Below are 15,717 nucleotides of genomic sequence, written 5' to 3'. Positions count from 1 at the left end.
AGACTCTTGTTAGCATTAGAGTGTAAATTGGATGGCTGCAAGTTCGAGGCTGCCCAGTTCCAGTTATGGATTTTTCCCTTTCTGCACCCTTTTAATATAACACCTTTAAACAGGCTGTAGGACCAGGTATCCTACAGAGCTTCAGCACTTGTGCTGTAAAGCCTTAGTGAAATAAGCAAAACAATATAAACATTATGTTGAGAAAAGTACACTATAATAGTGTAACTGCAAGTTTTAAGTAATTTTCCTTGTATCATTCTACTTAAACTCTAATTTTCCTTACACTGGTAGTATAACAAACATACAGTCACCATGCGATATAGTGATATAGCTCTTTATCTTGCAATTGTGCTATGAAAGGGTTATTTAAATTTTAAGGAAAGTGAAAGCGATCAGGGGTGCATTTGGGGAAGTTTCTTGGGGTTCTAGAAACCCCCTAGGAACACCAAACCATCATAGTTTGGCTGCTCAAATATACAGAAAATGCAAGGGAATAGAGCAGAGTAGTATAGTAGGAAAGTTACTCAAAAAGGCATTGAGGGAGAACAATATAGAGTAAACATTAATGAAGCTGTCAGATGTATTCTAATACAGCATTCAAAACTACCCTAATAGAACATTCATAGTTTAAACAGTTAATACAGTAATATAAACTATAGCTTGAAACTTGAAATATTTAGTACTTAAGTCAAAAGTTTTGAGCATTTAATTGGAGAAATTGAAAACATTTGGATCACTACAATACAGACCAGCCATGAACCGTAATTTATAGGACTTACAGGGAACTGAATAGAAACTAAGCATATAATTATTGAAAAATGCATTTGTATTATTCATTGAGTAGTATAAACTAGTAAATTTTGAGGCAATTTAATGTATAAAATTTGTCAGCAGACAACCCCAGACCCCTGCATCAATAACTCACTACCAAATCTGGAAACCACCTTGGATACGCCCAGATAACATTAATGAAAAAGTGTATATAGAACTTTCTCTTATTATATTTGTGGTACTCTGATGTTGGTATACAGTATATGCTCATTTACATGTATGTCCATATAGGATGTCTTCAGGTGAAAATAATGTGAGCTTAAAGCTGGTATTGCTTGGAGATGCTTTTGTGGGTAAAACAACAATTAAATTGAGGTACACAGGCGGTGTTCCAATTTCAAAGGAAGTTCTTGCAGGTATGAATACACAGTATTAGCTCCTTGGCTTCCATATAGAACAAGTACACAGAAAAATTTGGAATTTTCAACTAGAGTAGGGACCATAACACATTGATATAAAGTACTGAAACAAGTTGGAGTAGTGCATGATATTAAAGCACAGTATAACAATAAGAAGTGCTATATCCCTACTGTGCATTTCCATTATGATATCTTGAGCACAGTAGATATATAACACTTCTTATTGTTTTATTGTGATTTAATATCGTGCACTAATCCAGTTTACTTCAATACTTTTTATTGATATGTTATGGTCCCTACTCTAGTTGAAAATTCCAATTTTTTTTCGTGTACTTGTTTGTTAACTTTTTTGATAATTATTATGACCGATGAACCCACGCATACCACATCTGAAATGGCACCGCACGCCCAATTGTCGTCTGAAAAGTGAAGCATCCATTATGCTTCATTGTCAGCTATGTTCAACCCGTTCCGCAGCATTTCAAATTAAGAACTGTTCAAAAAGCACCTCTGCAATCCACGCATACCGAAAGCAATGGTGCCGCGTGCCCCAGTCATATCAATTATTGTCTGAAAAGTGAAGTATCCATTACGCTTTGTTGTCAGCTATGTTCAACCCGTTGCAAAGCAGTATGAATCAAGAACTGTTTGAAAAGCACCCCTGCTATCAAAATAGCCACTATGAAAAATACGAACAACTTCTGTTATGAAGGGAAGCCACCACGTGCATGCTATCGCCAAATCGACACTTTTCGCTGTCAGCAAAGATGAAAGAAGGACACTGGTAAGTTCATGAAGAATGCATTGTGCGTACTGCGGGGGCCGAAGCGACGTCGAACAGTGAAAAAATCAAGCCCATAGCCTTAGCCGTTATTGAGTTACGCTTGTTCGAAGGCATCAGTCAGTCAGTTATTACTTACTCAGTCAGTCAGTAGAAAATTCCGTTATAAAATCATTTTTAAAATTCTGTAGCAACTTGTTGAAAGCGTTTCGGGTCGATCTGAAAGCTTGTTTGGGTTTAGTTTTACCCAACCAATACTGCCTCATTGTCGTCAGGGGAAATTGAAGCTGTTTTTTTGGGTGATATTATTTTGTGGGCCATGTCTACTCCTTTGTGGTCCCTACTATACAATTACTATCGTACTGTATGATAATGTTTTTACCATAAAAATCATCAGAATTGCTAACAGTATGTTTTATATATAGTGCCATAATGTGTTATTGTATTTTGATGTTACACAGTTTCCCGTAACTGAATAGTTGCTAACCTATGCCAGTTTATAATTAATTGCATGGTCATGTTAGTGTGGCGATTCTATTGCACAGAAGTTGCATACATTGGGCCTATCATCAACTTCTAAACTATCCCTCTATGTTTACTCTATATTTTTCACTTTATATGGAAATTCACAATTAAAAGTCTTCGTAGTTAATGTACAGATTTCAAAATATAATAACTTGCTATTTCATGGTGGAATGCTGCATATGTGCATTAAATAAACATTTTTAATGTGAAACTTTTTCTTGTGTACTCTTTTTGCCTCTGTATGGTAATATAATATTATGCATATCATGCTATGCCATAGTAACAACACTTTCATCATACTTAATTCTTTTAGATTATGTAGCTACCTTGGGAAGTGATTACGTATCCAAATCAATTCATATTGATGGCAAGAAGATAGACCTATCCATATGGTAAACACATGTGTCCTATATACACAACTACATGTACAAAACATGTGTCAGCGTCATGCTCAGAGCATGTGTCAGTGTAATGCTCTGAACATGTGTCAGTGTCATGCTCAGAACATGTGTCAGTGCAGTTATATATTTGAATGTTTACAGTGTATAGCTATGCTTTTGATTTCTACACAGAACTGACAATATGTAATTAATGTTACTAAAATTTCCAAACTTATTATGCTTGCTGTCATTGACGTGATGTAGCCCTGACCACACAGTTATGTGGGAACTAAAGTCCTGTGGTTTCCTTTGATATGAGGGGGAGATTTTTATTGAGATTTATGCTCTGTCTTAATGAGATACACACGCTTTAAGCATGTGTGTATCTCTTTAACATTTCAGAACCAGTGCAATATGCAATATATGCACTAGCTTTTCTCTTTGATCTAGGATGTGAAAGTGGTACACATTACTATAATTATACATACAAATTAATGGAGAAGGCAATGAAACAAAGGAGGTTGTCTGCACTTGCAAAAGTATTTGAGCATAATAGGCTTGATTGTTGTAATGAATACTTCTCAAAAGAGTATAGTGGGCTATTTTCAATGCATAATTGTGACCTAGTGTGGGTAAATGCCTATTTAAAAGTACCAAGAAATGCTGGTTTTAAGTATTTAGTGTATTGTGCTGCAGCTTGTGGGGGAAATTTTCACATGTTTTACAGTCACAGCAAAAATAGTGTTCCAATAAATACTACCTATTCTAACCCTGTCTTTATTCAGTATTGGAACAACTATTTTTAAAAATCCCCTATAATGAGACAAAACGAACCTCAAATCTATAAACGACTCTAATACTACTCACTATTGAGTATTGTGGTCTATATTTGTTGAGCCAAGTTAAATTATTGGTTCCAATACCTAAACATAGACGGAATAAATACAGTCAGTATTTGTATATGAATTATGCTGTGAGCACTTCCAGATCATAATATAATATAATGCTACATGTATAAGTAGCCAACAGTTAAGTTTCCCACCATTTTAGATAGTTTTAACTTGATGTTGGCTGTATTGGGCCAACCCCAATAGGGGTGATGGATCAGTGGGCAAGAGGTTGCTTTAAAAATGAAAGAGGAAAACATAGGTCAAACTATGTATGGGCCATTCAGGTATCAAATAACCACATTGGTGGATCTGAGGGGGGCCAAGGGGCATATCCCCCCTGGCCCTTCTCTTGTCTCCCCCCCTTGGACTTGCAGGACTATATTGACACCGGAAACAGGATTAAAGGAATAATGCATTGATTGCATTCACACTATATTCAGAAGTACAGAAAGCCAATGGGCAAATAGAAGACAACAACTATAATGCACTTTACAGTTATAAATTGTAACTGTGAAGAAAGTGAGGCAAATAAGGTTGAATTTTGTGCCAAGATCAAGACACTGTAATAGAGCAGTCACCACTCTAATAGAACAGTCACAAATATAATGTCATCAATTGATAATATTTTTGCAATTTATAGTGATGCTACCTATTTTGCTTTAGTACACTACCATCAAACAGGTTTTATATCAGATAGGCTTACACATTATGCTTTGCAAGTATACACTTTGTTAGCTATCAAAATGCTCCCAAATTCAGATCTAGGTGGTGTAATTTTAATTTTTTTTCTCACAAAGTCTTAGAAAGTGTATGCCCTTCATTTATCCAGCTAAAAATGAATATATATATATATTATATTAAGGAAAAATTAGAAATTTTAAGTTCGATTATGGATCATAGAAAAAAAAAGTAGGGAAATAAGGGAGGTCGTCTACACCTGCAGATATACTAGTGAACATTTAATCCCTAACCCAGTCTATACCCAAGACTGATTTAGGGATTAAATGTTCACTAGTATATCTGCAGGTGTAGGCCACCTCCCTTTTTTCCCAACTTTTTTTTCTATGATCCCTAATCGAACTTAAACTTTCTAATTTTTCTTTAAACTTGTTTATTTATTTTCATTATTATGACCGGTAAACCCACATATACTGCATCAAAAGAAAGGATGGCACCAGAATTAATGTTTTCGTCTGAACGCGCGCCCTAGCTATCAGAAAGTGCAGTGGTCATTATGCTTTGCTTTCAGCTACAGTATGTTCAGCCTGTTACACAGTGCTACAGACGAAAAACAGTAGAAGTTCCTCTGCAGCAATCCAGTCACCATGAAAATGCAACAATTTGTGCATTCCCAACTATCAATTACTGCCTCAAAAGCACAGCAGCCATTACGCTTCACTTTCAGCTATGTTCAGCCCATTACACAGCATTATAAACGAACAACAGTGTTAGAATCATCTCTGCTATCAGTCCAGTTACCACAGAAAATATGGATGATTCCCATTTACAAACATACTGTAGGGAAGCCATGCATCGCGCTACCATGAATCGAGACCTTGAACTGTCAGCAAAAAGAAATGGGACACAAAGGAGGACAAAGGTAAGTCCATGATGCATGCATTGTATGTACTGCGCATATGCCAAAAGGCACATCTCGGGACGAAGCGATGCCAAACAGTGAAAAAATCAAACCCATAGCTTAAGTCGTTATCGAGTTATGCTTGCCTGAAGGCATCAGGCAGTTGGTCAGTAGAAAATTCCATTGAATAATTTTTTTAATTCTGTAACAATTTATTGGAAACCTTTAGGATTATACTGAAGGAACTTTTGGGCTTGGTTATACCTAACTAATACTGCCAAGGTGCCAGGATGGAGTTGTGAAGCTGGTTTTTGGGTAAAGTTTTTAGCTAGGAAAACCTAAATCTTCATGATCCCTAATATACAGTACTACTGTACTGTATGATAACTTATGCACTAGAATTCTTCTTAGTGGATAATTCAAATAAACACTGTTTTTGTGCCCCCCCTAACAGTGTCTCCTAAATCCGCCTATGATCAAAACTGCCTAAAATGAAATGTTAATTTTACAGCACAGATCGTACAGCCACATATAGCCATCTTCAGGTTGGCCAGAGCTATAGACTGCTTGTACAACTCACTACTGTGCTTGGGAAAAGCAGCCAACAAAAGCAGACCACTAGCTCAAGTCTGGCTGAATCTGATTGTAAAATTTGGTAGTATCTTTGTGATTTTGGTGAAAATCAAATATGCTGTCATAGGTAATAAGACAGATTTTCCCAGATGCAATCACGATCGGCCCATGCAAGCTCATACGACAGTTGTTTCAGATTAAGTAGTCTCACCTATAATACATCTGTATTTTTATGGCACAGTGCTGTACATTTTCAATGTTTACTATGTCTTAGCAGGCAAGGTAACTAAACTTGTATGGAATAATATATTGTTAGAGGTATAAGATAAAATTAGGAATTTTAAACTGCTGTAGATCTAGAGTAGGGACAATGTAGCATGATAAAAATAACTGAAACAAGCTGGATTGGAGTAGTATGCAATGTCCAACAATAAGTATACACAGTAGGGATATTTGCTTCTTATTGTTTTACAGCAATTGAACATTACATACTACTCCAATCCAACTTGTTTCAGTTCTTTTTATCATGGTACTATATTGTCCCTACTCTGGTTTAAAATTCCTAATTTTTTTCTTATAATTATACATACTATAGACAACAGCAATTTGGATCATCTACTGTACAATAGTCATACCCACATCTATTCTAGATACAACTATGACACCTTTTCAAATATTTTACAATTACACCTAACCAATAATTAACTGTATATTGATTCTGCTGTATGCCATTTCTTTTTTTCCTGGGAATTTACCAGTTGTGCTGACTGCCCAGTACAATAAATAAGTAAATCCAATTCCAGGTTACCTATTTAATCACGGAGAATCAGAGAACACTGTTTAAGAACTACCATAATTCACTTTATTTTCATGCCAAAAATTCATGATAAAAATTTTTGTGACTGCTCTATTAGAGTAGTTTGATCTTGTATAACACTTTTCGTGTAAGAAATTTTGTACAAATTTTGCATTTGAAAATTATTTTGCAACAAAAAAAGCAAATTTCGGTAAATGCAATTCTCTTACAAGAATTCTGATAGAAGAGACAAAGAAAGGTTAATTGCATATAAATTCAGCTTGAAATAATAGTGTGAAGATTCTAGCCATCTAGCATTGCAATGAGTCTTGAATATACTTACACAGCTGTCTTACAGCTAGCTAGCACTAGAAATTTCGCTGAGATGTCTTCTCTGGGTATCTTTGAAGAATCCACAAAGCTCAATTCTCTTTACTTCCTCATTGCTTGTACGTATGCAACAGCCGGGTCGACAACAGCACAACAACTGGAAGGCATTCTGAACACTTATTCACTCATGTATTTTTGTGAAACCAACATTAGCTACCAGCGTGAACTATCTGTTAAAGTTGCTGCATAGCTACATCACATTAGCGAGACCAATACTGGAATATGCAAATGTTTAATGGGATCTGTCACACTGGACCAACTACCGCGCCTCAGGTAGTCCGACCAGACCCTGCAGATGGTCTGCCCTGCTGCACCAAATGAAATCTCCGCTATCAGCTTCCCAATCCATATTAGCTCAACATCTTGATCAAAACGCACAACCTTCCACGAAATCTGAGTCCTGAAGCGAAATTGATGACACTGTGACGTCAGTGACCTATATCTGAATATTGCATTGTTTCGCATGTGGTTCCTAGTGTAACACGTTGTGGGATTGGGGGACACATGCCTCTTTCCCCCTTTCAAAAAAATAAAAAACCTTGTTGTAATTGTTGTAGCTAATTGTGCTTGTAGTTTAGTTGTAGAGTGGTTTGCATTTGTTGTAGTTAAAAAATAAAAACCAAACTTATACGAAGATTGAGATACTCTAATAGAGCAGTCAGGTGTGATTATGATTACTGAAAACACAGTTACAAACTGATATGTTCAGATAAGGAAATCATTACAAATCACATAGATAAGAGTCAGTTATAATTTATCTAAAAATACTTGTAGAGCTTGGGATTCAATAGTGTCAGTGGGTAAATTGTTCCAATCGCGGATAGATTTGGAGTAATAGCTGAATTTATAATGATCTGTTCTAGCAAACAGAATCTCAAAATGGAAAGGGTGGTGGTGGCAGGTGGATATGTGGTGTTAGTGAAGTAATTTGGGACTGTTAAGACCGATGAGAAGTAAACAATGTTGTAGAAGAGTTTTAATCTATACTAGTCGCATATCGTCAGTATTGAAGTGATGGCCATTGTAGATATGCTAACATAGATGTAACACTGCTGTTATATCGGTAGTCTGACTTGACCCAACGAGCAGCACATAGTTGTACCATTTCTATACTTTGTATGTTCTTCTGTAAGTAGAGGTCCCATACTGCCAATCCATATTCTAACAGTAGTCTCACTATACTGGTGTAAGTTAAACATTTAGTTTCTGCAGAACATCTACGTTTAACAAAGTTTAGCATCCTTGTTGCTTTATAGACCATGTGCGCACTAAGGCATAGCACTTTATTAAATCATCATCAAAATAATGCATCCGCCATTTTTGAGTGCAAAAAAATGTACGCATTCTATGCCTTCAAATTTTTTAAATGCTAATATGAAGGAATCGTGCTAAAAGATACAGTATCGCTGGTATAAAGTAAGTTACTAGGTAATAGTATATAACATATTTGCTGCATGGCGAGTTATTCTACCTAGGGAAGGTATGATCCCTACTCTAGTTGAAATTTCCAATTTCTTCTGTGTACTTGTTTCTTAACTTTTTGTAAATAATTATTATGACTGGTGAACCCACGCATACCGCATCTGAAATGACGCCACACACCCCAATTATCGTCTGGAAAGTAAAGTATCCATTACGCTTCGTTGTCAGCTATGTTCAACCCATTACAAGGCATTTCGAATCAACAACTGTTCGAAAAGCACCTCTGCAATCCACGCATATCGAAAGAAATGGTGCCATGCGCCCCGGGTTATATGCTGATTAGCTAAAAGTATATCACACCACATATCATTGCTAAACTTTATTCACGTAGAAATTCATCACGTTATCTAGCTTAACAAGGTTCTAGCTATAGCTAGCTTTAATGTAGATTGCTTGACACATCATGTGCTGGAGAGTCTACCATTAAGAGTAGAACTTCTCCTTAAAAGTCCGGATCTATAATAATAATAATAATAATAATGAACTTTTCAGTGTACATATACATACATACAAGTTGCAGATGTTAGTATGATAGAATCGGGACACGTGGCAGCACATAGATGGTCCACTGACATCCTGTGTCAGTGGCCAGAAGCTAAATTGTAGTAGTGATTAGTTACTTGATTACTTAAAGGGGGAAATTAACGGGTAAAGGGAGTTGAAGTTAGGTTGGTGAGGGATCTTTGAACACTTTGAGCATGGACATAGAACTGAAAAAGAGCAGGTGTTGTTGGAGGTGAAATTGGCAGTGAAATGATTCCACAGATAATCTAAAAGTTTGGCCTTTATCTTGAGTGGGTTGTCCTGGTAGTTGGTAACAGGAAGGGCATTCCAGATGCGAGGAAGCCGGTTAAAATAGAAGTTACTAGTGGAATCTGTGCCTGTAGTCAGTGAACAGGGTTGGTCACAGCAAATGTTCAGAAAAAGTTAACTTTGCTAAAACAAACACTTGTCTCTGATGATATTGGACAGCTCAAAAGTCTACAGTGTCCATGGGTATGCATGTGCACGTTATACAATATTATATTGCTTAATGTGTAGATACCCAGTTTTCTGCTGTGCTTGACTGAACGCATCAGGCAACTCCCTAGAAGGCTCCCTTTTTCTTCTCTTTTATTCTTTGTTCCGTAGGATCAGCTCTGTAGGTGTAGGTATAGGCAAAACCATTTTATTAGAACATCTTAGCATAATGTTAAAGTATGACAGATGAGTGTGCCATTAGGGCCGGTTCTAAAAAATAAAAAATCAGGCAGGCAAAAGAAAATTCCATCAAATATAAAAATTTTAATTTCAGGTCAATCTAAAAGCACTTTTGGGCTTGATTTTACCCAACCAATGCTGTCATATCATTGTGAGGAAAATTAAGGCAGGTTTTTGGGTGATATTTTATCATGGGCAACACCCACACCTTCATTGTCCCTACTATACAGTACTATTGTACTGTATGATAATAGGTGTAATCACACTAGCATACTGTATAGTGGGTATTTAATTCTGACAGGAAATGTTTCGTGGGTAACCACCATTCAAATTTTAAGGGAATTTTTTCTGTTTACTTCTTCAGGGTCTATAAACTATGCCATCTTGACTGAACTGCATATTTTGAGGGGGAAAATTTGTGGATAGCTATCCATCTGCGAAAATTGCAAAAAAATTATCACTGAAAAACCTGTTATATGGTACCTATTATAAAAGAGTTATTTTATTACTGTACAAATTTCAGCAACTAGACACAACATTCACAAATCTGTTTGTCAGTCTGGTCGAAGTTATTCAAACCATAGAACTGTTATTTTTAAGCTCTAAAGGTTCTTCATAATCATGCAAACTGACACATGTAGGTTAACAAAAAAACAAAAAATAACAACACAAAAATGAAGCCGCAAACCCACAAGACAGAATTAAAAAGTATTAAACCAAATTTAATGCAAGTAAACTGTATCGATACTTTACTTTGTGAATAACATGTGCATGTTAATAAGGGTATACTTGTAATTGCAATTATTTCCAGTGATGTGATCATTTTTAAGCCTTGAATTGCACTTTAGATGTGTTATGGTAGACAGCAATACTGGGAACTCTTAAGGGTTTACAGAAAGTTAAAATGTTGGTATATAGCAACTTGAGTTGATTATCAACCATTATTCCAACTATTCTGTAAATAATAGCGATTGGATTTGCAAAAAGGTACCTTTTGCAAATCCAGTCACATGTAGTTGTGTATTTGTCATAATTATTGTACTAAATTATAATTACCTTTGCTCTTTTATGTGAAATGTAGGGACACAGCAGGAATTGAAATTTTCCAGACTAGTACCGCTTTATACTATAAGGGAACAAATGTATGTACATGATAATATGGATGATATTCTCTAATATACCTTGATTTTTAGGGATTCATGTTAGTGTTTGATGTCACTAAGCTGGAATCATTTAAAGGCTTGCAGTATTGGTTGAAAGAAATTAAATTGGTAAATCAAAACTATCTTACATACCATACAGTATGTGTTGTGTGCATTGAACCACCCATTACATGGTCCCAGTATTGTACTGCACATAAATGTCATGTGGTATACTTAAAATTTGACTAGCATAACCATTTTAGCTGACTACCAGTGCATGTATCATTCTCTGTGTGTACAGGGCAGTGTAATGAGCACATACAGTATTCGAAAACTACATGAAATAGCTACATTGGTTGTATAGGGATGCATGTTTTGTCACACAGTTATATTTTCAATGTCTGGTGCCATTCTTCCCTGTAATGTGATGTTATATTAGTTCACTAATGACAATTTATTTTACAAAAATTAACAAACAATTTATGCAAAATTAGGAATTTCAGCCATCATTGGTAACAAAAGAGTGTTGAGATCATCAACTAAAGTACAAAGATAATCCTTACCTTACTTTATTACTGTTTATTGAGGGATTAAACCTGCACTGTAGTTAATGCAAGGGCAGTTTTAGGGGGGTTTTATGGGGCTGGGCCAGCTTACTTTAGAACAGCTGTCCAGCCCTTAGGAAACTTACAGTGATTCTTCCTTAACTACAACTATAAGCCCTTAGGACATAAAGCACAAATCATACTCACCAATACTCATCTTCTAACTGATACTTTCACAATTCTTGCAGTAAAATGCAAGGATCACAAGTATTTTAGAGAGCATAAGAGCAAGATACTCTAATAGAACAGTCACCTACTCCAATAGAACATTCAGTTGAAACATTAAACATTATGCTAGTTCCACAATTTATGATGCAATTTATCCAAACCTATCTGCAATTAGAGATGTATCTTTACAAATTTATGTGTGTAGTTCAAAGGCCTTTCATTTATTGATATCTACTTGTACAGTACTTAATGACAATTACTGTATTCATATACGTATGCGCCACTGAAATTGTTCTTGAATTCAATCTCAACCTTCAAAACTTTCCTGTGAGGCATATATGCCCTAATATTGTGATTTACGCACTAATCACATAGTGATTTAGTTTGCCACACATTAGTCTCAATATAGTAGGAGTGCAATTAATCCCAAACCGCATGGCCTTGTTTCTGTAATTGCACTGTAAAGTAGCTAATAAAATAGCAGAATAACAGAAGCCTTTTTAAGTGCAACATGAAAGTGATATAATGAATAGCCAATCAAATAAGCTGACACTAGAAGCCTTTTAAATGCAATATATGTAGACATTTTGAGTGGCCAATCAGAATTGCTGACACGTGAAGCCTTTTAAGTGCAACAACAAATGACGAAGGATGATGCAATCACCTGGTAGAAGTTAATAGCCACATAGAATTGGACAGATGTGTACTACAAACCATTAAGGGTGGTCACTATGTGATCAGTAGGCAATCACACACATTTTTGTGCAATTATGGAATAATTGTACTCGTAACAGCATTCTAAAATTCTAGATCTACCCCTGTAATGACCTCCTTGTTTAAGCCTTTTCTATTGTGACAATCCCTAAACTTCATTGAAATTATTTTGAGCAGCTTTGATGGCACACTTGGATTTGATTATACGAAAGCAATACTGCCATGTTGTTGTGAAGGAAATAATTATGAGACTGGTTTTTGGTGATGTTTTGTTTAGTATACTTGCCATCTTATACAGTTGATTCTAAGTCATGCACTTTTCTATTCATGTGGCTTTGAACACTATGTACTACATACTACACAGTACCAAGAGTTCATAATACTATTTATTGAGAAAACAGGAGATAGTGAATCGCTTTGACAAGTTAACCAGTACTGTATAGTAGAGTTACACTAAGACTTTTCCACCAAAAGTAACTGTAAACTGACTTACTAACTAAATACAATGATATAGGTTCACTAAAATAGACCGAATACAGACTAAAATTGTTCTAATAAACATGCAGTGGTGGATACAGGGGAGTTGCAATGGTTTCAGCTGAAACCCCTCTGAAAATGGTGTGTGCGCCCCAACACGATTCAAGTGGGTAATAAAATCACCAAGAGTTACACTGAATGTGTTATATTGGGACTTTTTATTGGCCAAAACTTCATACATTTTGCCTTTGAAGTCACTGAAAATGCTATTATGGCATTTAAGCATATTAAGCACCTCTAAAATAATTATTGTTGTAAAGTGCTGTTTAGCTTCAAAATGCTCTGTGAAGGCCTGGAATGGTAAGATTCAACTGTGAAACAATGTTGTGGAGTGATTTTTACTGATTTGTTTCCAGTTAGTTTAAGATGAAGATCTATGTAGCTAGGGCCACTGAGCTATCAAGGCTGAGTTAACATTCAGTCTAACAGCCCCAGCTGGACTGTATACACTTTTCAGTCTGGGATAACCTGAAACGCCCTCTGAAAATTTTTAGATCTACCACTGACACATGATTCTTTACCAGAACAGTGAATTTCCTAATTGTCCCAGGCAGAGTTGGGGAAGTTACTTCATGAAAGTAATATATTACATATTACATATTACTTTTATATCAGTATAATATATTACAGTTACATATTACTTAGAATAAAGAGTAACTTAATAATATTACATATTAAGTTACTAACTTAATAATATTAGCTACAAATATTAAGTTACTATTTTATATTCATGCTAAGTTACTTTTTTATTAAGACAGCTAAGTTAAAGTTAACATATAAACCACATGCAGTCACGTGATGCAGTGAGACGTACATGCAACACCTGAGCACCATTATAGATGAAAGGCTAATGGATTAAGGTGATTAATTGATAGTAGAATGGATAATTGGCAGTAAAATCCATTTATAATTTGTTACTTGCTCATCGTTACTCGTAGAATCACTCGTTACATCCCGGTAAAGTTACTCGTTACTTTTCGCTTCTAACTCCTCGTTACGTAATAATATTACTTTTGCCATTACTAATAACGACTTATAGTTTCCTAAAGTAACTTAAAGTTACAGTATATTACTGCATTTCCAAAAGTAACGCGTTATATTACTCAGAATCGCCAATTGTAATATATATTACGTAACGCATTATATTACGTAACGCGTTACCCCATCTCTGGTCCCAGGTTGATGTGTCCTATACTTGTGGTGGCCTGGGGCTTAACTATGTCCTATCTCTCTGATGGAAAATATAGTACATACTGTATGAATATTAAAATAAATTTCACCTCTGAAATCCAAAATGCTTCTAAAATCTGACAGTTTGTGGTACCAAAAAGACCATTTGTACAGTACCTCAGCTGTTAACATGCACTACATGCTTACTAATCTGACATGTTTATTTGGCACCAATGAGTGTCGGATTATGGAGGTTTCAGAGTGTTTATGATTAATTTTTGCAATTTTGAATATGTTATTATTCCTAGAATACAGATAATGTTGAGCTTTTGTTAGTTGGAAACAACTGCCATTATGGCAACAAACGAAAGGTTTCTCTTTGCAAAGTTGAAAAGGTGAGTATTGCAGAACACCATGATTAGTGCTACAGTATATTTCCTTCTTTACATACGTAGTTCGCAAGAGAGCATAATATGCCATATGTTGAAATTGGTAGCATGATTGGTCAAGACGTTAATGAAGTATGTATATGTAATTGATATATGTTTCTTATAAGATATTTAGCTCACAGTATACCTGTAAATGTATATATAAATAGACTTAATGCTTTAAGCAATGACTTGGCAATGCAATCAAGCCCACATGCTTTCAATAGCATGATTCTTGTGTTATATAACCCTTCAAAAACCAGCGTTCTCCAATGTATTAGACACAGATGCATGAACTTATATGAACTTCCTTAATGTTATAACCATTAACATTAGAAGAATTTGCAAACACCATATTACTCACGTTGAAGTTTGTGATATAAGACCATGAACTTTATTTCAAGGTGTTTATAACCTTATTATAGACTTAGCATGTGATGGTGATTTAATTAGTATACAAAGATCATGTGAATACCAAGCATATTCCTGGTAAACAAAAAAAACACCGGTGAAGTTTAGTGAAGACGGTGTCGCATAGGTGTAGTAAAATATCTTTAGATGGCAGGATCTGTTCCAGAGTACAGTCAGTGTTGGGGAGTCTGGGGGCATGCCCCCACAGGATAAATTTGAAGATTTAGCTTTCTCAGATTAATTCTGAGGGTAATTTTACACACTGACTACTCTATTAGAATAACTGACTGTTCAATTAGAGTATTTCAATTTTTGCAAACTAAAAGCAGAACATCACTAGGGGGCTCCAACCCCCCCTCCTGGATTGCTGTGCCTATGTATGTCATCTATTCATTGCTTCACATCACAATTACTCTTTTTGTAGAAGACAACTGTATAGAAAATATTGTGGCATATAAACATGTCACACATCAAGCATATATTGCAGCAAGTTTATCCCTAGTGTTTCAGCCCCATTGTAGTGTACAACAATACTTTTACTTACAACATTTGTAAACTTCAGTAAATTTTTGTTATTATGTTGAAGGTGCCCAGCATTGTTGACAGCAAACTGCTGACACCTAGCAATTTAATTATACTGTACTTTATGAAGCTTTAAAGATTCTTAAGTACAATTGGTTGGCTACAGTTAAAGTACTAGCTCACATCTCATCTGCACTATTCCGCTTGATCTTGCTTTTGCAAAGTTCAATAATT

At 35.5% G+C, this 15,717-nt stretch overlaps 1 protein-coding gene across 1 annotated transcript in view; it reads left to right on the top strand.

Annotated features, from left to right (window-relative positions):
- The window catches only part of LOC136252257 (uncharacterized), a 36,431-nt gene that overhangs the window by 5,372 nt on the left and 15,342 nt on the right, over nt 1–15,717 (top strand). Inside the window, exons 2-7 of the mRNA XM_066044659.1 lie at nt 1,063–1,187; nt 2,810–2,888; nt 10,868–10,928; nt 10,980–11,057; nt 14,431–14,517; nt 14,578–14,643. Of these exons, the coding sequence (XP_065900731.1) occupies nt 1,064–1,187; nt 2,810–2,888; nt 10,868–10,928; nt 10,980–11,057; nt 14,431–14,517; nt 14,578–14,643 (495 nt within the window). The 5' untranslated portion in view covers nt 1,063. The remainder of the gene's footprint in view (nt 1–1,062; nt 1,188–2,809; nt 2,889–10,867; nt 10,929–10,979; nt 11,058–14,430; nt 14,518–14,577; nt 14,644–15,717) is intronic.

Source organism: Dysidea avara, chromosome 4 (genome assembly GCF_963678975.1).
Source record: "Dysidea avara chromosome 4, odDysAvar1.4, whole genome shotgun sequence".
Classification (NCBI taxonomy): Eukaryota; Metazoa; Porifera; class Demospongiae; order Dictyoceratida; family Dysideidae; genus Dysidea; species Dysidea avara.
Note: the sequence above shows the minus strand (reverse complement) of the source record. Positions and strands in the feature narration are given on the sequence as shown.